At 41.2% G+C, this 23,124-nt stretch overlaps 1 protein-coding gene and 1 long non-coding RNA gene across 12 annotated transcripts in view; one reads left to right on the top strand and one right to left on the bottom strand.

Moving 5' to 3' along the window:
* LOC134293857 (uncharacterized) overlaps window positions 1-7,905 on the bottom strand; it is a 31,700-nt gene extending 23,795 nt beyond the window's left edge. The window contains exons 1-2 of one of the 2 annotated variants that reach the window (XR_010000832.1): window positions 7,725-7,905; window positions 5,564-5,593 (exon numbers count right to left, since the gene is read on the bottom strand). This is a non-coding gene — a long non-coding RNA (uncharacterized LOC134293857). The remainder of the gene's footprint in view (window positions 1-5,563; window positions 5,594-7,724) is intronic. The other variant, XR_010000833.1, reaches the window with a different exon arrangement.
* The window catches only part of LOC100557052 (cation channel sperm-associated auxiliary subunit gamma), a 63,318-nt gene that overhangs the window by 22,779 nt on the left and 17,415 nt on the right, over window positions 1-23,124 (top strand). For all 10 annotated transcript variants that reach the window (XR_010000824.1, XR_010000826.1, XR_010000827.1 and 7 more), the window contains exons 8-15: window positions 145-282; window positions 2,416-2,481; window positions 8,128-8,235; window positions 12,297-12,344; window positions 15,221-15,353; window positions 16,612-16,723; window positions 18,592-18,756; window positions 21,657-21,775. Coding sequence is in view for 4 of the 10 variants with exons in the window: in XM_062962785.1 (XP_062818855.1) it covers window positions 145-282; window positions 2,416-2,481; window positions 8,128-8,235; window positions 12,297-12,344; window positions 15,221-15,353; window positions 16,612-16,723; window positions 18,592-18,756; window positions 21,657-21,775 (889 nt within the window). In the remaining 6 variants the exon portion in view is untranslated. The remainder of the gene's footprint in view (window positions 1-144; window positions 283-2,415; window positions 2,482-8,127; window positions 8,236-12,296; window positions 12,345-15,220; window positions 15,354-16,611; window positions 16,724-18,591; window positions 18,757-21,656; window positions 21,776-23,124) is intronic.

Here is a 23,124-nt window from a genome sequence, read left to right as displayed (position 1 = left end):
CGGACTGCAAAGGAGAAATAGTTAATTTTTAGACAATAATTGTCATGAGTAATTGCAGCCTGAATCAATTGCATTCTGTCGTGTTTCTCCATACTGCTTTTAGCTATTGCATTGTGTTTTCTTCTTTTTCCGCTTTTCCTTTAGCGATGTGGACACGTATATTGAACGAAGTCTGTGTGAAGAAATTAAACCCTGTGTTTTTTGCGAAGAATAACACTGAATACGTGATTGCTCTTGCTGGCGGCAGGCAAGAAGGGAACTTCTATCTTATTTCTGTGCAAGGTATTTCTTTTGGGCTGCCAGAATTCAGGGTAATATGAAGGGAGTATATCTTAGTAGGCCAGTTCTGCTCTCTTTTTGTCCTGTGTAAGGAAGTGGGCCAAGATGGCTTGAATGGGGTCAGTTGAGTGTAGAATTTCTTGGTGATGGGCAAATGATTGGATTCCAGAAAAGTAGATCCAAAAAGCAAGGAAAATGTATTTTCTGTAGGATATGGGGAATTTCCATGATTTATCTGTATGACAGTGATGTTAAACTGCTTTTTTAGGGTTGCTAGATGTGTGGGAGGATGGATAAGGTGAAAAAAGAGATGAGCAGATAACATCCCCCAGACAGCAGGGGAAAAGGTAAATCTGAGAACAAATTCAGTATGGAGAACTGCAAAAAATAAACACTTAGACTCATAAAAGTCACTTCTAATCAGTTAATAACAGATCTATAATACAGTGGAATCTTGACTTAAGAGCATCCAGCTTTAGAGTGTCACTGGCCTGCATTTCACTTTGAGTTAAGAGCTAGCACCAGAGGGAGCGTTAGTTCTTAACTCAATGGAGCACCCTCCGTGCTTCATGCCTCTATGCCCTGTGCTTTTATCCGCTTTGGAAAATTGCTGTCTGCTTTGCTTTTGTCCGCTTTGAGGAACTTTGGGCTAGTTGATTTTGTGTGGTTTTTTATTCCTGATATGTTTGGATTCATGAAGAAAGAGAGGGAGAGAGAGCAAGAGAAGGAGGGAGGCAGGAATGAGTACAGGATAAAGAAAATGATGCTTCTGCCTCTTCACTTTCTGCTTTTTGCTTCCTTACCACAACTTTGAACTTTTCCCATTTAAAATTTGATCTTTCTTTTTTATTGTTCCATGTGAATGTGCATTTATATATTATTTGTTATTTATAAAGTACATTTTCTTATTTAAAAACATGTAATAAAAATGGGGGGGGGGGGTTGGGCCCCCGGAATAGATTAACAGAATTTCAATGGGAAATTTGCTTTGAGACAAGAACAATTTGAGTTAAGAGTTCAATCACAGAACCAATTAAACTCTGAACTGAAGGTATCACTGTATAATATAATATATTTATTTATCGTATCAGAAGCGAACCGAGGGTACAGTTGTAATGTATTTAAAAACACAAAGTTTAAAAACTTGGCATTATACTAAATGTCCTTTAACCAGTAGCTGAACCCTTGGAGTGCCTCTGGTGTTGCTATAAGAAGGTCCTCCCTTGTGCATGTGGCAGGGCTCAGGCTGCATTGTAATAGGTGTTCTGTGGTTTGCTCTTCTCCACACTCATATGTCATGGACTCCACATTGTGGCCCCATTTCTTAAGGTTGGCTCTGCATCTTGTGGTGCCAGATTGCAGTCTGTTCAGTGCCTTCCAGGTCTCCCAGTCTTCTGTATTTTGGAGTGCTGCAATGCTCCAGTGGGATTCCTTCCAAAGGTGATCCTCAGAACTTGAGATGCTTGTCTGTCCTTAAGGTGAAAAGCACACATCTGTGTTTTAGACGGATTAGGAATCAGCTGGTTTTCCCTGTAATAGGCAGTAAGAGCACCTAAAACTTGGAGAGCTTCTGTTCAACCAGTTCAAAGCTCCCTGCTTGGGCAATGATGGCACAATAGTCAGCATAGATTAAACTCTTTGTCCCTTCTGGCAGTGGCTGATTACTTATGCAAATGTTAAACATTGACGGAGCAAGCACGCTTCCCTGAGGCAGGCCGTTCTTCTGTTTCTGCCATCTGCTTCTCTGGCCCTGGAATTCAACAAAAAAAGCTCCTGTTTTGTAGTAGATTTCCTATGAAGCGGGTGAGGTGATAGTCCTTTGATAATATAATATAAAGCAACAGACAGTAACATAGTTTTAGGTACTGTTACTGAAGAATTTGACTAGTACTTCATAATTTGCTTATTATATTTTGAAATTGACGTTTTCCTTTATTGGTCAAGAAGAGAATATTCGCCGATGTGTGAGTGATGGAACACATGTACATAAACCACTGGGTAAGATGAATGAAGCTTATGGAAACAAAGAAGACCATAAGCATCTTGCAAATCTGTTGGCATTGGGTTGTCTGTATGTTAAGAGGGCAGAAATAGCCCCGACAAGTTTAACGTTGTGTCCCCCACTTTTTTTTACAGATGGGATTGTGAATAACTCTGGCCCCTTGCTGGCTCATCAGCAGACAGTGTGCCAATTTTTGAAAAGTAGGTTTCTCTACATTTCTGCTGTCTGCCCCACAGCTCCTGTCCTGAGGGTGTTTGTGGGGGGGGGGGGGGGGGGCGAGGGGCAGGCAAAGCCCAGCTGGGCTACTTATGTCTTCCCGTGCTCCTTTTAACAAAACATGTTCTGCACTCATTACTATGGAGAGAAGAATGTAATGGGAGAATGCTGTTCTGGCACTAAAGACTATTCCAAATGAACTTAGCATTGTTGAGTCAAATGTAAACTCATTTTATAGATCTTCCTTATACCCAGATATAATATAAAAATGGCATTACAAACAAAATAAGCAAGCATTCATTAAATTACGTACCAGAAACATTTATTGGTTTTTCTCCATCAAGTGAAATAGTCCTACCCAGCTATTTCTAGTCATTACAGCCAAGAAGAAATGCTTAAAATGTGTGTGAGTTGGTTATCTGTAGGTATTGAATCATAGAATCATAGAATAGTAGAGTTGGAAGAGACCTCATGGGCCATCCAGTCCAACCCCCTGCCTTCTTGAGGTCCAAGAAGGGCTGGAGGGCTGACTGGATAGGATTTCTGGTTGCCTGGGGTTGTTCTCTATCACCCCCTGCCCCCAAATCTCCCAAGACATGTTAGCCCAGAATAAAGATAATCAGTTTTCATATTTTAAATGATTAAGAATACAATCTAGATCAGGGTTCTATAAACCGTGGGTCTCAACCCTAAATGGAGGTCCCTTTAGCTCATTGCTAGGGTCATAGAATCATAGAATCATAGAATAGTAGAGTTGGAAGAGACCACATGAGCCATCCAGTCCAACCCCCTGCTAAGAAGCAGGAAATCGCATTCAAAGCACCCCCGACAGATGGCCATCCAGCCTCTGCTTAAAAGCCTCCAAAGAAGGAGCCTCCACCACGGCCCCGGGGAGAGAGTTCCACTGTCGAACAGCTCTCACAGTGAGGAAGTTCTTCCTGATGTTCAAGTGGAATCTCCTTTCCTGTAGTTTGAAGCCATTGTTCCCTGTCCTAGTCTGCAGGGCAGCAGAAAACAAGCTTGCTCCCTCCTCCCTATGACTTCCCTTCACGTATTTGTACATGGCTATCATGTCTCCTCTCAGCCTTCTCTTCTGCAGGCTAAACATGCCCAGCTCTTTAAGCCGCTCCTCATAGGGCTTGTTCTCCAGACCCTTAATCATTTTAGTCGCCCTCTTCTGGACGCTTTCCAGCTTGTCAACATCTCCCTTCAACTGTGGTGCCCAAAATTGGACACAGTATTCCAGGTGTGGTCTGACCAAGGCAGAATAGAGGGGGAGCATAACTTCCCTGGATCTAGACGCTATTCCCCTATTGATGCAGGCCAGAATCCCATTGGCTTTTTTAGCAGCCGCATCACATTGTTGGCTCATGTTTAACTTGTTGTCCACGAGGACTCCAAGGTCTTTTTCGCACACACTGCTGTTAAGCCAGGCGTCCCCCATTCTGTATCTTTGATTTCCATTTTTTCTGCCGAAGTGAAGTATCTTGCATTTGTCCCTGTTGAACTTCATTTTGTTAGTTTCGGCCCATCTCTCTAGTCTGTCAAGATCGTTTTGAATTCTGCTCCTGTCTTCTGGAGTGTTAGCTATCCCTCCCAGTTTTGTGTCGTCTGCAAACTTGATGATCGTGCCTTCTAACCCTTTGTCTAAGTCGTTAATAAAGATGTTGAACAGAACCGGGCCCAGGACGGAGCCCTGCGGCACTCCACTTGTCACTTCTTTCCATGATGAAGACGACGCATTGGTGAGCACCCTTTGGGTTCGTTCGCTTAGCCAATTACAGATCCACCTAACCGTAGTTTTGTCTAGCCCACATTTTACTAGTTTGTTTGCCAGAAGGTGGGGGACTTTGTCGAAGGCCTTACTGAAATCCAGGTACGCTACATCCACGGCATTCCCTGTATCGACCCAACTCGTAACTCTATCGAAAAAAGAGATCAGATTAGTCTGGCATGACTTGTTTTTGGTAAATCCGTGTTGACTATTAGCAATGACCGCATTTGTTTCTAAGTGTTCGCAGACCACTTCCTTAATGATCTTTTCCAGAATTTTGCCTGGTATTGATGTGAGGCTGACCGGACGGTAATTGTTTGGGTCGTTCTTTTTTCCCTTCTTGAAGATAGGGACCACATTCGCCCTCCTCCAATCTGCTGGGACTTCTCCCGTTCTCCAAGAACTCTCGAAGATAATTGCCAGTGGTTCTGAAATAACTTCCGCTAGTTCCTTCAGTACTCTTGGATGTAGCTGGTCTGGCCCTGGGGACTTGAATTCGTTTAGAGTGGCCAGGTGTTCCTGGACAACTTGTTTCCCTATTTGGGGTTGGATTTCCCCCAATCCTTCGTCCATTCCATGTTGCTGAGGTTGAAGATGGCTTTCTTTTTGTGAGAAGACCGAGGCAAAGAAGGCATTAAGTAGTTCTGCCTTTTCCCTGTCCCCTGTCGCCATCACCCCATCTTCTCCTTGCAATGGCCCTATCGCCTCCTTTTTCTTCCTTTTTCTACCAACGTAAGCAAAAAAGCCTTTTTTGTTGTTTTTTATGTCCCTGGCAAGCCTGAGCTCATTTTGCGCTTTAGCCTTGCGAACCTTTTCCCTACAGGTGTTGGCTATACGTTTGAATTCTTCTTTGGTGATTTCTCCCCTTTTCCACTTCTTGTGCATGTCACTTTTGAGCTGCACAAGAAGTGGAAAAGGGTCACAAAATATTTGGCAACAGTAAATGTTGTTTGGATGCCACCCATTTACACAAATCTGTTTGCAACAGAGTGCAATATTTACAGTGGACTCAACAGATAATGCTTCAGCTGAACTTGATAAAAAAAGAACATCAACCTGTCTAGCAAGCCTTGAAAATGCTGATTTGTTATCAGTAAATGTTTGATTTTTCATACCTGTCTTATATACATAAAATTGGGGTCACATAAAAAAGCTGGGGTTACATAAAAATTTCTTGAGCAGAAGCGAGTTGTGAGTGGAAAAAGTTTAAGAAGCCCTGATCTAGCTAATGACAACAACAACAACAACAATAATAATAATAATAATAATAATAATTTTTATTTATTACTCACCTCTCCTTACAGCTCGAGGGAGGGCATGACCTAATTAAAATAAATAAATGCACATGTTTTTAAAAGTTTTTTTATTTATTGTAAACACAGTTAGAATAATATAAATATCAGTAATCATTTCACAGTACAGTAAAGTCTCACTTATCCAACATAAACGGGCTGGCAGAATGTTGGATAAGCTAATACGTTGGATAATAAGGAGGGGTTAAGGGACAGCCTATTAAACGTCAAATTAGGTTATGATTTTACAAATTAAGCACCAAAACATCATGTTATACAACAAATTTGACAGAAAAAGTAGTTCAATACGCAGTAATGCTATGTAGTAAATACTGTATTTACATATTTACCACCAAAATATCACGATGTATTGAAAACATTGACTACATAAATGCGTTGGATAATCCAGAACATTGGATAAGCGAATGTTGGATAAGGGAGATTCTACTGTACAAGCAGAATGTTATTCACTTAATTTTCTTAACATTGTCGATCCGCATTTATTTCCCACTTGTGTCTAACAATATTACTCCCCTTCTTCCCTCCCTCCTCTCCTCCCACCTTCTTGGAATAGTTCTTTCCTTTGTACAAATATTATTTTAATTGATCAATCATGGAGAAAGTATAGTTAGTTCTTTGTATTTTCCTTTTATTCTATCTTCCCCATTTCAGATCCCACTTCTTCTTGATTCGACCTGATGGTATATTTGGTTCTCCTTTTGAGGATGTAGTCCTGGAGCATAAAATCCGCTAAATATTCAAACAATTTTTTAACTTTCTGTGCTCTTTCCAGCCCAACATCACAGTTGCTTGAGCAGCAACTGTCATATCTCTAAATATATAGAAATGTAATGTATGTTTTTCCCATGGAGTAAACAACAAAACCACTGAACCAAAACACACTAAAGTTGGCCACAAAAGACATAGTCATCCAATCTATGTCTTTCAATAAAAAACCTAGAAAATTAAAGTCCAAATTACAGAGGACGAGGAAGAGCCATTCTCCCTCTGGCTGCCAGTTAGAAGGATAGGCCCTGCCCCCTTCATGTCATAGCAACCCCCTCAGCCACAATGGTGCCTGGGGGACAGGCAGGGTTCACTTAGGCCTCTTCCACACTGCCTATAAAATACAGATTATCTTATTTGAAATGGATTATATGGCAATGTAAATTCAAGGCCCTTCCACACAGCTATATAACCAAGAATGCCAAGGCAGATAATCCACAGTATCTGCTTTGAACTGGATTATCTTGAATCCACACTGCCATATAATCCAGTTTAGTGTGGATTTTATACAGTTGTGTAGAAAGGGCCTCATATAATCCAATTCAAAGCAAATAATAAACAATTATAAATATATAAAATTATTGTGGGATAATAAAACAGGACAAGGAGAGTAAATAAAGAACAACAGTCAGAAAACAAGGGAATTCCAGATATGAAACAATTAGGGCCAGCTAACACCTCTCAACAAAGGATTCCCCCAGGCAAAAAGCTGAGGAGGGAGAGAAGTAGTGTGTATTATCAGAGTTGTTATTACTATTATTATTTACATTATTATTAATGTATTGCTGTGAACCATGAAAATGAACACAATCTGGCTCCAAGTATTAAAAAAAAACTCTAAAATTAGAACAGTAAATAAAGAGCAAGGCACTGCAGACTCACTCAACCAGAGAAGTCAGCCATAGCAGAGCACTTGATGAACCAACCTGGATACAGCATATTATTTGAGAACACAGAAATGCTGGACCACTCTCACAACCACCATGTCAGACTACACAGAGAAGCCACTGAAATACACGAACATGTGGACAATTTCATCAGAATGGAGGAAATCATGAAAATGAACAAAATCTGGCTACCAGTATTTTAAAAACTCTAAAATCAGGACAGCATATAAAGAGCAACACTCTGACAACGGGAATTCCAGACAGGAAACAATCATGGCCAGCGAACACCTCCCAACAAAGGATTCCCCCAGGGAGGAAATAACCAGGCTTTGATACTGAAAGGCCATTAAATGCTAATCATTCTGGCTAATTGCAGCATTCATACTTGCCTCCAACTGACAAGATTTTTTTCTCCCACCCTGGGTAAAGAATTTTTTTTTGTTCCACTCCAATTTATGTCCTATTAATTCTTCCAGCTCCTTCTTTACCTTGTTATAGAATTTTTGTACTTTGCAGGCCCACCACGTATGCATATAGGAGCCAATTTCTCCACATCTGTGTCAACATAATTCCGAGGCAAGGTATAACCTAATTAAAATAAATAAAGGCACATATTAAAATAAACACATATTTAAATACATGGAACAAAAATTTAAACACAATAAACATAGAACATGATTTTAAAATTCATAGTTGGGTCTATACTAGCCACACAAGCCAAAATTTCTTTTACGTTTGGCTTAGCATGGAATATATTTAAATTGAGAGCTCTGTTCTGGGTTGCAATAGCATCATATCCAGATGTAAACGTGTGTGTGTGTGCGAGCACACACAGTTTCCCACTTCCAAGGTATCAACAAACTGTGAGTGACTTTTTTTTCCATTTTACAGTTCCCTGCCGAATCGAATGGGCTGTGTTCTCTACAAATGACAACAAGTTCTTTTTGTTGGTGAATTATTACGGAACACCACGGAACTACATTGTGGAATACAAGAGAGGTTAGACTGACTCTTTTAAGCATCATCTTTCAAGCTGCCTGCCAACACATGGTGGCCCCATGCATTTCATAGAATTTTCAAAGGCAAAAAATACTCTTATCATCATCCTTTACAATTCAGGTGGACAGGGCACTGCCCAACAAATAATTGCTTCTTTTAGTATTATGTATATATATTTGCATCAGAGAACGACAATAAAAATCTATACACGTAATACTAATAAAAAAATCTTTATATCCCGCTGGGATGGGACTAGGAGGCACTGTCTTACTGTGGTTCCAGTCTTTCCTGGAGGGCCGTTCCCAGAAGGTGGTGCTGGGGGAGTCCTGTTGACTTGTTGACCTTTCTCAAGGTTCCATTTTGTCCCCCATGCTGTTTAACTTATACATGAAACCGCTGGGAGAGGTCATCTGGAGTTTTGGAGTATGGTGCCACCTATATACGAATGACATCCAGCTCTACTACTCCTTTTTACCTAATGCCAAAGAAGCTGTCCTGACCCTAATAATAATAATAATAATAATAATAATAATAATAATAATAATACAGTAGAGTCTCACTTATCCAACATAAATGGGCCAGCAGAATGTTGGATAAGCAAAAATGTTGGATAAGCGAAAATGTTGGATAATAAGGAGGGATTAAGGAAAAGAGCCCCGGTGGCGAAGTGGGTTAAAGCACTGAACTGCTGAACTTGCAGACTGAAAGGTCCCAGGTTCAAACCCCGGGAGTGGCGTGAGTGGCCGCTGTTAGTTCCAGCTTCTGCCAACCTAGCAGTTCGAAAACTTGCCAATGTGAGTAGATCAATCGGTACCGCTCCAGCGGGAAGGTAACAGCGCTCCATGCAGTCATGCCAGCCACATGATCTTGGAGGGGTCTATGGACAATGCCGGCTCTTCGGCTTAGAAATGGAGATGAGCACCAACCCCCAGAGTCAGACATGACTGGACTTAACATCAGGGGAAACCTTTACCTTTACTAAGGAAAAGCCTTAGTATGTCGAATTACGTTATGATTTTACAAATTAAGCACCAAAACATCATGTATTCAAGATTATTAGATCGCTGACAACAGTTCCTTTTGTCCAAAACAATAATGAGCTGGCCCCTTCTGCTGAGGTTTTCCAGAGCTATTTCGCAGACAAGATCTCGCTGCTCCGCCGGGAACTCCCTGCCACGATTGATACAGTAATTGAACTTGAGACCCCGTGGCCACTCGCTGGGCCCATCCTGAACCGGTTTACCCCGCTGGATGCGGAGGCTGTTGATAGGATCATGACTGAAGCTAGGCCGACCACCTGCTCCCTCGATCCGTGTCCCTCCTGGCTAGTAAAATCTTGCCTGGAGGGATTACGTGGACCTCTGTTGAATATAATAAATAGCTCCTTTGAGCAAGGAGTTTTTCCAGAGGGCTTAAAAGAGGCGATGGTATCTCTGCTGCTGAAGAAACCAGACTTAGATCGTTCGGTTCCCGCTAGCTACCGCCCAGTCTCGAATCTTCCGTTTCTGGGCAAGGTGGTTGAGAGGGCAGCAGCGGAACAGTTGCAGCAGTTCCTCAACGACACAGCCGGTCTTGATCCCTTCCAGTCCGGCTTCCGTAGGGGGCACGGGACGGAGACTGTGCTAGTTGCCATCACAGACCAACTTCGCTGCCAAAGGGATCAAGGCGGATCAGCGCTGCTCATGTTATTGGATCTCACAGCAGCATTTGATACGGTCGATCACAATCTATTGACTAGCCTAGCCATGACGGGGTTTAGGGGGATACCCCTTAAATGGGTGTCCTCCTTCCTCCAAAATCGGGGACAGCGGGTGGTGAGGGGAGGGATGGTTTCTGAGTGGTCTCCGCTAACTTGTGGGGTCCCGCAGGGAGTTATTCTCTCTCCTCTATTATTTAACATCTATATGCGACCGCTTGCCCGACTGGTGCGGAGCTTTGGGCTTGAGTGCCACCAGTACGCTGATGACACTCAGCTCATTCTGAGGATGGAGGGCCGGCCGGACTCCGTACCCGATAGTTTCCATCAGTGCCTTGAGGCCGTTACTGGATGGTTGCGTGCCAGCAGGTTAAGGGTGAATCCAGCGAAGACGGAGATCCTTTGGCTGGGCCGTCCGGGGGGGAGGGAGATCCAGCTGACTACCCTGGATGGCGAGACACTACGTCCGTCATCTTCGGTAAAAAGTCTTGGTGTCTTATTGGACCCTCTGCTCACAATGGAGGCCCAGGTCTCTGCTGTGAGCGGATCTGCGTTTTTCCATCTACGTCAGGCTAGGCGAATGGCTCCCTACCTATCTAGGAACGACCTGGCAATGGTGATCCAGGCGACGGTCATCTCGAGGCTCGACTACTGTAACGCCCTCTACATTGGCCTTCCTCTGTCAGTGATCCGGAAACTGAAGCTGGTGCAAAATGCGGCGGCTCGTCTTCTCGCCGGGGTGCCGGCGAGGTGGCATATCACCCCAATTCTTCAACAGCTGCACTGGCTACCGATTGAGTACCGGATTACTTTCAAGATACTGGTACTAACTTTCAAGGCCTTACATGGTTTGGGGCCAGCGTACTTGAGGGCCCGCTTATCCCCCTACCAACCCCAGAGATTACTTCGGTCCGAAGACCAAAATTTGCTTGAAGTCCCTAACATACGGATCTATCATTTGTCTTCCACTAGGCAAAGAGCCTTCTCGATTGTAGCCCCTCATTTATGGAATGCCTTGCCAGTTGAAACTTGAACTATCCAAGACCTACTTGCCTTTCGGAAAGCCTGCAAAACCTTGCTCTTCCGACAAGCTTTCGATGGGTGAAAAACTCGGTGCTATGTCTGTTTTTATAGTTGTTTTTATAGTTGTTTTTATTATTATTGTTATTTTAAAGCTAAGTGTATTGTTTTAATCTATTTCTGTAAACCGCTCCGAGCCAAAAAAAAAAAATGTTTTACAACAAACTGACAGAAAAAGCAGTTCAATACACGGTAACATTATGTAGTAATTATTGTATTTGGGAATTTAGCACCAAAATATTGCAATGTTTTGAAAACATTGACTACAAAAACACTGACTACTAAAAGGCAAACTGCGTTGGATAATCCAGAAGGTTGGATAAGTGAGACTCTACTGTAATAATAAATCCTTATTTATATCCCGCTTTTATCCTAAACGGGACCCAAAGCTGTTTACAACATTATATAAAAGACAATACAAAACAATATACATATGTAAAACAATAACATGTAAAAACAAATTTACAATAAGAAATAAACATATTTTAAAAGATTTATAGCAGGCAACTCAACAAGACAGATGGTAAACACTGAGTTTGAATTTGTTTTAATAGTTTTTAACTGGGACTTTTTTAAAATACTGTTTATAATTAATCCTGTTTTGTTGAAGGCTTTCATGGCCAGAGTCACTGGGTTGCTGTGAGTTTTCTGGGCTGTATGGCCATGTTCCAGAAGCATTCTCTCATGACATTTCGCCCACATCTATGGCAGGCATCCTCAGAGGTTGTGAGGTTTGTTGGAAACTAGGCAAGTGGGGTTTATATGTCTGTGGAATGTACAGAGCAGGAGAAAGAACTCTTGTCTCATAGAGGTAAGTATGAATGTTGCAATTGGACAGCTTGATTGGCATTTAATCAAAATGCAAGGCCATTAAATGCTAATCAAGCTGGCCATGGACCTTAGGCTGACAAACAGATGGGTCTATTTAGTTAGTAGAACTTGGAGAGATACAGAAAGGTACAGATGTTAAGAGTGGGTATTTCGGGCTGGATGGACCAGTGGTTTGAGCTGGTGTTCACAACTTCATGGCATTTCTTTTACCCTGTAAATTGATTGCCTTGCATCCTTCAAAGATGGGAAACGGGAACAATTCTTAGAATCATAGAATCAATTCTCCAGCACCTGTAAGGGAGCAAAGGTGTATGTGTACATTGAGCAAGAAGTGGTGAAACACGAGGGTAGGAAGGATCCAAAGATCACAGAAGCAGCTGGTGACTGAAGTACAGGCTACAAATTTGAGTGTTTATTGCACATCTTATTGTGCTTTTCTGTATTCAATTTTCAGATGGTTATTTTAAGATGATTTATGAAATTCCTCGACTTATACCGAAAGGTAAGAACCTCAGCATCTCGTGACAGGTTAGAGTCTATGGTTACACTTAAAAGACTCTATGTTAATTGACACCCTCCTGCAAATCATATAGATATCCAAAGTTGTTGCAATCACTTGTTTGTATTTGGGGTGGGGTGACTGTAGTTCAGATCACGAACTTCTTATTGCACAATTTAGAATCAGACTAAAGAGAATAGGGGAAATACACAGACCAATTAGATATGATCTCACAAATATTCCTAGTGAATATGCAGTGGAGGTGAAGAATAGATTTCAGGGACTAGATTTAATAAATAGAGTCCCAGAAGAACTATGGACAGAAGTCCACAACATTGTTCAGGAGGCAACAACAAAGTACGTCCCAAAGAATAAGAAAACCAAGAAGGCAAGATGGTTGAGATACTGGAAGTAGCCCAAGAAAGAAGGAAGGCGAAAGGAAACAGCGATAGGGGGAGATACGCCCAATTAAATGCACAATTCCAGAGGCTAGCCAGAAGAGACAAGGAACTATTTTTGAACAAGCAATGCATGGAAGTGGAAGAAGACAACAGAATAGGAAGGACCAGAGACTTCTTCCAGAAAATCAGAAACATTGGAGGCAAATTTCAGGAAAATGGGCATGATCAAAAACAAAGATGGCAGGGACCTAACAGAAGCTGAAGAGATCAAGAAAAGGTGGCAAGAATATACAGAAGATCTGTATGGTAAGGATAATAATATAGAGGATAGCTTTGACGGTGTGGTGAGTGAATTAGAACCAGACATCCTGAGGAGTGAGGTTGAATGGGCCTTAAGAAGCATTGCTAATAAAAAGGCAGCAGGAGACGACGGGATCCCAGCTGAACTGTTTAAAATCTTGGAAGGTGATGCTGTCAAGGTGATGCATGCCATATGCCAGCAAATATGAAAAACACAAGATTGGCCATCAGATTGGAAAAAATCAATTTATATCCCCATACCAAAAAAGGGAAACGCTAAAGAATGCTCAAACTTCCGTACAGTGGCACTTATTTCCCATGCCAGTAAGGTAATGCTCAAGATCCTGCAAGGCAGACTCCAGCAATACATGGAGAGAGAGTTGCCAGATGTCCAAGCTGGGTTCAGAAAAGGCAGAGGAACAAGAGACCAAATTGCCAATATCCGCTGGATAATGGAGGAAGCCAGGGAGTTTCAGAAAAACATCTACTTCTGCTTTATTGACTACTCTAAAGCCTTTGACTGTGTGGACCATAATACATTGTGGCAAGTCCTTGGTGGTATCGGGATACCAAGTCACCTTGTCTGTCTCCTGAGAAATCTGTATAAAGACCAAGTAGCCACAGTAAGAACAGATCACAGAAGAACAGACTGGTTCAAGATTGGGAAAGGCGTGCGATAGGGCTGCATACTCTCACCCGACCTATTCAACTTGTACGCAGAACATATCATGCGACATGTGGGGCTTGACAATTCCAAGGCCAGAGTTAAAATTGCTGGAAGAAACATTAACAACCTTAGGTATGCAGATGATACCACTCTGATGGCTGAAAGTGAGGAAGAGCTGAGGAGCCTTATCACCAAGGTGAACGAAGAAAGTGCAAAAGCTGGGTTGCAGTTAAACGTCAAGAAAACCAAGATCATGGCAACTACACCTATTGATAACGGGCAAATAGAGGCAGAAAATGTGGAGGCAGTGACAGACTTTATATTTCTAGGCACAAAGACTGCAGCCAGGAAATCAGAAGACGTTTCCTTCTTGAGAGGAGAGCAATGGCCAACCTTGATAAAATAGTGAAGAGCAGAGACATCACACTGGCAACGAAGGTCCGCATAGTCAAAGCAATGGTAACCTATGGTAACCTATGGATGCAAGAGCTGGACCATAAGGAAGGCTGAGTGAAGGAAGATAGACACTTTTGAACTCTGGTGCTGGAGGAAAATCCTGAGAGTGCCTTGGACCGCAAGAAGATCCATCCAGTCCATCCTCCAGGAAATAATGCCCAGCTGCTCACTGGAGGGAAGGATATTAGAGGCAAAGCTGAAGTATTTTGGCCACATCATGAGAAGACAGGAAAGCTTGGAGAAGATCATGATGCTGGGGAAAATGGAAGGAAAAAGGAAGAGAGGCCAACCAAGGGCAAGATGGATGGATGGTACTCTTGAAGTGAGTGACCTGACCTTGAAGGAACTGGGGGCAGTGACGGCCGACAGGGAGCTCTGGCATGGATTGGTCCATGCGGTCACGAAGAGTCGGAAACGACTAAACAACTGAGCAGCAGCAGGAGTGGTAGGGGAGATATGAACATTGCATGCCCGATAACACTCTTGTTTCAAAAAATGTCTGACGTATGAAGACTGTTGGAACGCAACCACATCCTGCACAAGTTTATGGTCCTCATCAAGGAGATAGATAGGCAGGTGGGTTGGCAGGGAAAGCCCTTCCCCACTGGCCTCTCTCTGTGTTTTCTCCTTTTATCCCCTGACTGTTAGACTGATACTTCTCCTCTTTTTCCTGAACACATGGCAAGCCCCTGAGTCCTCCATTTAGTTCTTCTCCTGTGAGCATGGAGAGAGACAAGATGTTTGCTGTGATTTAGATGGTTAGATAGCCAGGCCTCTTGCTTTCCTATCCAGAAATGTAATTCTTTGAATAAAATGTTTTACAATGTTTAAGCTTGCTGGCACAAGAAGTTTCTGATCTGCTAAACTACTGCTGCTGCTGTTGTTTCTGCTTTCCTTTGGACATGTTATTTCCTTTTTGACATGACCCAACACTGGGGGAGAAGACAGTGTCCCCTCCACTACACCTTTTCCACTCCCTTGCTGTCCTCTGAAGCTCATTGCACTGCAAAACTTTTGTGTTTCTTTGTCTTTTTTCTTTTGTATTTCCCCCTTAGCTGTCTCAGACAGAGGATATGTGGTGTTGCTGGGGACAGAGCAATATACTACTCAACTCCTCTTCCCCAGAGGTTTGGCTTTCAACCCCTTCAGTAAGATATTCTACATCTGGGGGAATGCTATCTTGCAAAGGTAAGGCCTGCTGCCCAAAACATGCTGATTTGAATATGGTTTCCTAGATGGCTTCCCATTTCCATATTTACTTTGATCCTTTTCTGAGTCGCAGGAGTAATATTCTCAAAGGGAGGCAGCAGTCATAGTGGGGAGCCCATCCATGTGGCTGCGGCTTCACACTCCTGTCCTGCAGACCCCAACATGTTTGCCTAGAGCCAGTCCCAGGCCCTGTTCTAGGCTCACGGCTGGTCTTTGGTTCAATAAGAGGTAGAATTATGGGAGAAGGAAAGTCTGCTGTATTTTCCCCCCTTAGAGTCAGCTTGGCTTAATGGTTTTGGACTATGACTTGAAACTAGGGTTCAGATCTCTGCTTGGCCATAGAAACCCACTGGATGACTTTAGGCAAGTCACTCTATCTCAACCTCAGAGGGTGGCAGGTGCAGCACTTCCCTCCCTCTGAACAAATTTTGCCAAGAAAGCCCTGTGATAGCTTAGCCTAAGAATCATAGAATAATAAGAGTTGGAAGACACTTCAGGGGCCATCCAGTCCAACCCCATTCTACAATCAAATAACCCCGATAGATGGCAATCCAGACTCTGTTTAAAAGTCTCCAAAGAAGGAATCTCCACCACACTCCACTGTTGAACAGCTCTTCTTACGGTCAGGAAGTTCTTCCCAATGTTCAGGAGGAATCTCCTTTCCTGTAGTTTAAAGCCATTGTTCCAAAGTCTCCAGGGCAGCAGAAAACAAGCTTGCTCCCTCCTCCTTATGGCTTCCCCTCACATACTCCTCTGTGTCATGTTGTTGTTGTTGTTGTTGTTGTTGTTGTTGTTGTTGTTGTTGTTGTTGTTATTTTATTGACACAAAGACATAGTATGACACAGCAAATGAGATATATATTGTGGATTTTGTTATTTATTATTATTATTATTATTATTATTATTATTATTATTATTATTATGTATACCTCGCTTTTTCTCTGCACCAGGAGACTCAAAGTGGGTTACATTAAAAGCATTTCCATACAATTTAAAATCTAGAAACATTAAAACAGAATGAAACATCATTGGTATTTTTTTTAAAATCAGTTAAAATCTATAAAAACATATTCAAAATTTAAAACCACTGCAGCCCCTGACTAGTCTTCAGGACAGCAGAAAATCACCGTAAATCAGAAATGACTTGAAGGCACATAACAACAATGCTTTACTTGAGCCATTTTAATTTTTTTAAAGACAATAACTTGAACTTTCTTGCCTTGACTTTTCTTAACAGCAATGACATGGTGAGCTACATATATTTGTCTAACTTTCCGGGCGATTCTTCCATCAGATATTTTGTTATGTCCTTTAATGGCCACATTGCTTTTGTGACGGATGCAGATGAGGTACATACATCTATTTTCCTTTCTGCAGAAGTGATTTGGCTTTGAACTATTTCTTGAGTGTAGTCTGTTGTTCGCAAGTGATACTGTTCGAGTGATCTCTGAAAATATAGTGGACCAGGACCATGCGTTTCTTCTCAGCCTAATTAGCTCTGAATACATTTTAAATCATTTTTAAGGATTGCAACTGTTTATTTTTAATATCATTGATATTTAATTATATATATATATATATATATATATATATATATATATATATATATATAAAGAGTGATGGAATCCCGGCGACCGACAAAACAACAAAACTACAGCCCCCCCAACCACGAAATTTGGCAACACAACCCATCATACACGCCTCTAGGTTGATACAACAAAAAGAAAAGAAAAATAAAGTCCTAATTAGAGGGAGAGGAATAATTGTTTTTATCCAATTGCTGCCAGTTAGAAGCTAAGCTCCGCCCAGTTGGGCTCCTAACAACCCACTCAACCCAGGGAACAGGCAGAGTTAGGCCTCACTTAGGCCTTTTCCACACATTATCTAATTTGCACTGGATTATATGGCAGTGTAGACTCAAGGCCCTTCCACACAGCTATATAACCCATTTATAATCTTATATTATCTGCTTTGCACTGGATTATCTTGACTCCACACTGCCATATAATCCACTTCAGTGTGTATTTTATACAGCTGTGAAGAGGGGGCCTCACATAATCCAGTTCTAAGCAGATAATATAAGATTATCAATATACAGTAGAGTCTCACTTATCCAACATAAACAGGCCGGCAGAACGTTGGATAAGTGAATATGTTGGATAATAAGAAGGGATTCAGGAAAAGCCAGTAAAACATCAAATTAGGTAATCATTATACAAATTAAGCACCAAAACATCATGTTATACAACAAATTTGACAGAAAAAGTAATTCCATGTGCAGTAATGCTATGTAGTAAATACTGTATTTACATATTTACCACCAAAATATCACAATGAATTTAAAACACTAACAACAAAAACATTGATTACTAAAAGGCAGACTGCGGTGGATAATCCCGAACATTGGATAAGCGAATGTTAGATAAGTGAGATTCTACTTTAATATGAAATAATTATTGTGACAGAATAATACAGAACAATATAATCTCTAAAACCAGGACAGTAAATAAAGAGCAACACTCTGAAAGCAGGGAAACTGGAAATTCCACAAAGGAAACAATCTGGGCCAGCTAACATAGACAAAAAAATTAAATATATTGTATATTCACAACCTTTAGGAAATAATATCCCCTGATGGCGCAGCGTGTTAAAGCGCTAAGCTGCTGAACTTCTGGACCAAAAGGTCGCAGGTTTGAATTGGGGAGCGGAGAGAGCCCCCACTGTTAGTCCCAGCTTCTGCCAACCCTAAAGTTCAAAAACATGCAAATGAGAGTACATTAATAGGTACTACTCCGGCGGGAAGGTAACTGCGCTCCATGCAGTCATCCCACATGACCTTGGAGGACTCTACGGACAACGCCGGTTTTTCGGCTTAGAAATGGAGATGAGCACCAACCCCCAGAGTCAGACCCGACTGGACTTAATGTCGGGGGAAACCTTTACCCTTTACCTTAACTACCACCAATTCCTCAAAACTTTATTTCCCATACCACCATACTTTGCCACAGCTGTGTGTGTGTGTGTGTGTGTGTGTGTGTGTGTGTGTGTGTATCTTTAGGTTTTCAATTGTATTGCATTGGTTGTGTTGTGTTTCTTTTTTCTATCAGTGATTATGGCAAAAAGAATTGAGGGGATGTGGGAAATGTCTCAGTGATCTGGGTATAAAAAAGTGATTTTAGTTGCACATTTCTCCCCCCCCCCCCTTCCTCAATTCAAGGTCTGGGTTATGAAAGAAGGTAGCACAGAGATCAAAAGAGCGTATCCATCAGAAGCCTGGTCCGTGTACAATACCCTGCAAGTGATGGAAGGCTCACCGGATCATGACCTGAATGCCACTCAGGCTATAGTCACGGTTTTCTTTGACAAGGATGGGATGCAAGAGGTGGGTGTCTTTGCTATGGTTGTGATAGTTGGAAATTCAAGGGGAGCAACGGTAGTAAGAAACAGCATGAGAGTCCTCATAGCAATAGCAGCAAGACTCTTGAAGATGAGGATTTCAGACCTTGGCTCACCTATGGAAACCCACTGAGAGACCTTAGTCAACTGGCACTCTTTCAACTCCAGAGGAAGGCAATGGTGATATATACTTGGATTGTTTCGTAGGACTATTAGTTTAAATTAGACAAATAGTTTTTAAACCGTTACTTATTAATATATATGGTATTTTAAATTGCATTAAATGATAATTTGGTTAGATGTGGGCGAAACGTCAGGAGAGAATACTTCTGGAACATGGCCATACAGTCCAAAACACACAACAACCCCAGTTTGGTTATTGTTATTGTTTATCATGTATGCTCATAATTTTGTAGTATTACTTGTTGTAAAATGAATCCCTTCAGGGAGAGGGGGCAGGGTATACATAAATATTATTATTATTGACACAACGACGTTGTATGACACAGCAAACAAGATAGTTATGCTGGATTTTGTTTCACAAAACCACAAGTCGAACACTTTCCAAGTGTCTAGGACTGTGTGATGTATTTTCGGATGATGCGTGCAGATCCCAGTAGGGTGGCCTTTTGCAGTTGGCAGATGGTGATTTTGTCAATGTCTATTGTTTCCAAATGCCGGCTGAGATCTTTTGGCACGGCACCCAGTGTGCCCATCACCACCGGGACCACCTGCACTGGTTTCTGCCAGAGTCTTTGAAGTTCAATCTTGAGGTCCTGATAGCGGCTGAGTTTTTCCTGTTGTTTTTCATCTATGCGACTGTCACCTGGGATGGCAACATCAATGATCCAAACCTTGTTCTTTTCCACAACTGTGATGTCTGGTGTGTTGTGTTCCAGAACTTTGTCAGTCTGGATTATTATTATTATTATTATTATTATTATTATTATTATTATTATTATTATTATTATTGAGAAACATCTCTCCGAAAACCATTCTTGCAGCCCTTCTTTCTCACACAGCATTCCTTTTATTGGTAACTAAGTGATGCATCTTTGACACCTCCTTCTCATTATGATCACAACTTGATGTCTATGAACCTAAATACAGTAGTCTCTCACTCATCCAACATAAACAGGCCAGCAGAACGTTGGATAAGCGAATATGTTGAATAATAAGGAGGGATTAAAGAAAAGCCTATTAAACATCAAATTAGGTTATGATTTTACAAATTAAGCACCAAAACATCATGTTATACAACAAATTTGACAGAAAAAGTAGTTCAATACGCAGTAATGCTATGTAGTAATTACTGTATTTACGAATTTAGCACCAGAATATCATGATGTATTGAAAACATTGACTACAAAAATGCGTTGGATAATCCAGAACTTTGGATAAGTGAGTGTTGGATAAGCGAGACTCTACTGTACTGAGAATCTGACAATGAAGAGAGACATTATTGATGGAATACTGTGACTCCTGTTCATGGCTTCATCTGCCTCTTTCTCTTATTGCTGGGATATGTACAAGCTATTTATTTATTTATTTATTTGCGGCATTTATATCCCGCCCTTCTCACCCCGAAGGGGACTCAGGGCAGCTTACAAGTTATAGGCACATACAATATATTATATTATTGGTATAGCACAATATAAGCATTGTATATTACTATATTGTACTTTGCTGCAGTACTATTAGTAATATTACATGTAATATATAATATACAATTATAATAGTGTATTATTATATTGTATTACATTATAATACTATCAATATTATATGTATATACAATATATTATATTATTATTAGTATAGCATAATATTAGTATAATAGCATTGTTTTACAGTTAAGCACCAAACCACAAATGCTGAGCTCATGTCTCTCAATTCTCCTTTACCCTCAGTACACATTTCCCCATTAAAGCTCATTAAACAACAAGTGCTGCATCCACACAACTTGTGTTAACAGGGATTGTGAGAAGGGCCAAGAAATGGCCAGGTCATGTGTTGCTCTCCTCAGGAATAGTGCAATCTTGTTCTTTCTTCTGCTGTCCCTGGACAAATAAAAAGAGTTGGAGTTTTGGATTATATTGTATTGTTTAAAATGTTGTGAACCCTTAGATTCTCTTTATGATAAGCCCTTTGGACCTCCAACTCCCAGAATTCCTGACCATTGTGTTGGGAATTGATGAGCCGTTAAGCTCAAATCACCCGCTTTATGAGGTAAATTCCCATTAAAATAGCAGAGTAAATGCAGCAGTGAGACTTACGTGGTGAGTTTAGGAAAACCTCTGTGTATTCAGGATGGCAAAGGACCGCAAAGTTAGCTTTAAAGTTTAAAAGCATTTATTGAGGTAAAAAGAAATCAATTGATGGGTAGAAAAGGTTTGGAGCTAACTAATTTATCTAATCTGATATAATACACATAGACTGATTAAAATAATAAAGATCTAGATAGCTACATCTTGACTACAAGAGCGGACAAAGTGCGTCCTCTCTCTGGAACAAAGCAGGAAGATGGAATGGCGACCAACCTCATAGGTCTCTTTCATCTCTAGGGCCATAAACATTCCAAAGGCCAAATTGGGGAAGTTACGTCAAAGTCCTAGAAGAGATCACATTTCTAAAGCATCAAAGGGTGGAGTTGACCTAAACAGGACAGGGAAGAGGAAACAATAGTAAAGCCTATCTAGGCATGCTTTGGAAATGGGGAAAGGATTCCCTCAATCTAACTCTATCATCTATCTGACTACATTTAGATTTGAGTAGTCCAGGGTGATTCCCAACACATTGAACATTGAAGGGCTTCTGGGAGTTGATGGCCCAAACAGTGGGAGGGTTGAAGAGGCTTGAATCAATTGCTCTTAATCCCTTCTCTTTCAGTTGGTTTATAGGGAGGATCCTGGAACCACTGGAAAGTTAATCAAGAGGAAATTCCCTCTAGATCATATCCTGACCTATGACCAGATGATCAGCACTCCTCACAAAGGGATGACGCACAAGTGAGTGATGGCGCATAAGGTGCAGCTTCATTATTTCTGAACTTGTCCGCTAGTGCAGCAATAGTTCTACTGGCAACTGACTATATAGATTGTTGTCGTCCAGAGAATGGCTTCCCAGATCTAGCATGTGCTTCCCTTTTATTTGAAAGTTTCTTTGGAATCCCACCTTTAGCCTTTCTGGACAAGAGAGCATTGTTTGCTCAGACACAGACCGTGGTCTTCATGACTACCCAGAAATCCCACTCTCAGTCTGTTGTTCCACAATGGTTCTCAGCACTTTCTTGTACGGAGTTGAAATCTAAAACCAGGCTATGGGAGGTTACTCCGTTGTGTTGAAGGACACTAGTCATGGATTGAGTCAGAGATGAGGAATTTGTGGCCCATCATGTGTTATTGGTTTCAAACCCCATCAGCTTCATCCAGCGTTTCCAGGTTGATTAATAATGGGAGTTGCAGTCCATGTATTTCTGGAGGGCCACATGCTCTTCCTCCACATTTGAGAAATAATTCTCTTTGGGCAGGGACCACCGCGTTTGTGGGATTGTAATGGTTTATAGTCATATGTAAATATTTATATATTTATAGAATTTGTACAATGTTTATGTGTTTTAATTATGCTGTAACCCGCCACGAGGAGAGGTGAGTAAGAAATAAAATTATTATTATTATCATTATCTATATATATATATAAAAGAGTAATGGCATCATGGCGACCCACAAAACTACAGGCCCCCCAACCTCGAAATTTGACAACACAACCCATCATCCACGCCTCTAGGTTGATACAACAAAAAGAAAAGAAAAATAAAGTCCTAATTAGAGGGAGAGCAATAATTGTTTTTATCCAATTGCTGCCAGTTAGAGGACTAATCTCTGCCCACTTGGTCTCCTAGCAACCAACTCAGCCCAGGGGACAGGCAGATTTAGGCCTCACTTAGGCCTCTTCCCCAGATTATCTAATTTGCACTGGATTATATGGCAATGTAGACTCAAGGCCCTTCCACACAGCTATATAACCCATTTATAATCTTGTATTATCTGCTTTGCACTGGATTATCTTGACTCCACACTACCATATAATCCACTTCAGTGTGCATTTTATACAGCTGTGAAGAAGGGGCCTCATATAATCCAGTTCTAAGCAGATAATATAAGATTATCAATATACAGTAGAGTCTCACTTATCCAACATAAACAGGGATTCAGGAAAAGCTGATTAAACATCAAATTAGGTAATCATTATACAAATTAAGCACCAAAACATCATGTTATACAACCAATTTGACATAAACTACCACCAATTCCTCAATACTTTATTTCCCATACCAGCATACTTTGCCACAGCAACG

Source organism: Anolis carolinensis, unplaced genomic scaffold, assembly GCF_035594765.1.
Source record: "Anolis carolinensis isolate JA03-04 unplaced genomic scaffold, rAnoCar3.1.pri scaffold_10, whole genome shotgun sequence".
NCBI classification, from domain to species: Eukaryota; Metazoa; Chordata; class Lepidosauria; order Squamata; family Dactyloidae; genus Anolis; species Anolis carolinensis.
Note: the sequence above shows the minus strand (reverse complement) of the source record. Positions and strands in the feature narration are given on the sequence as shown.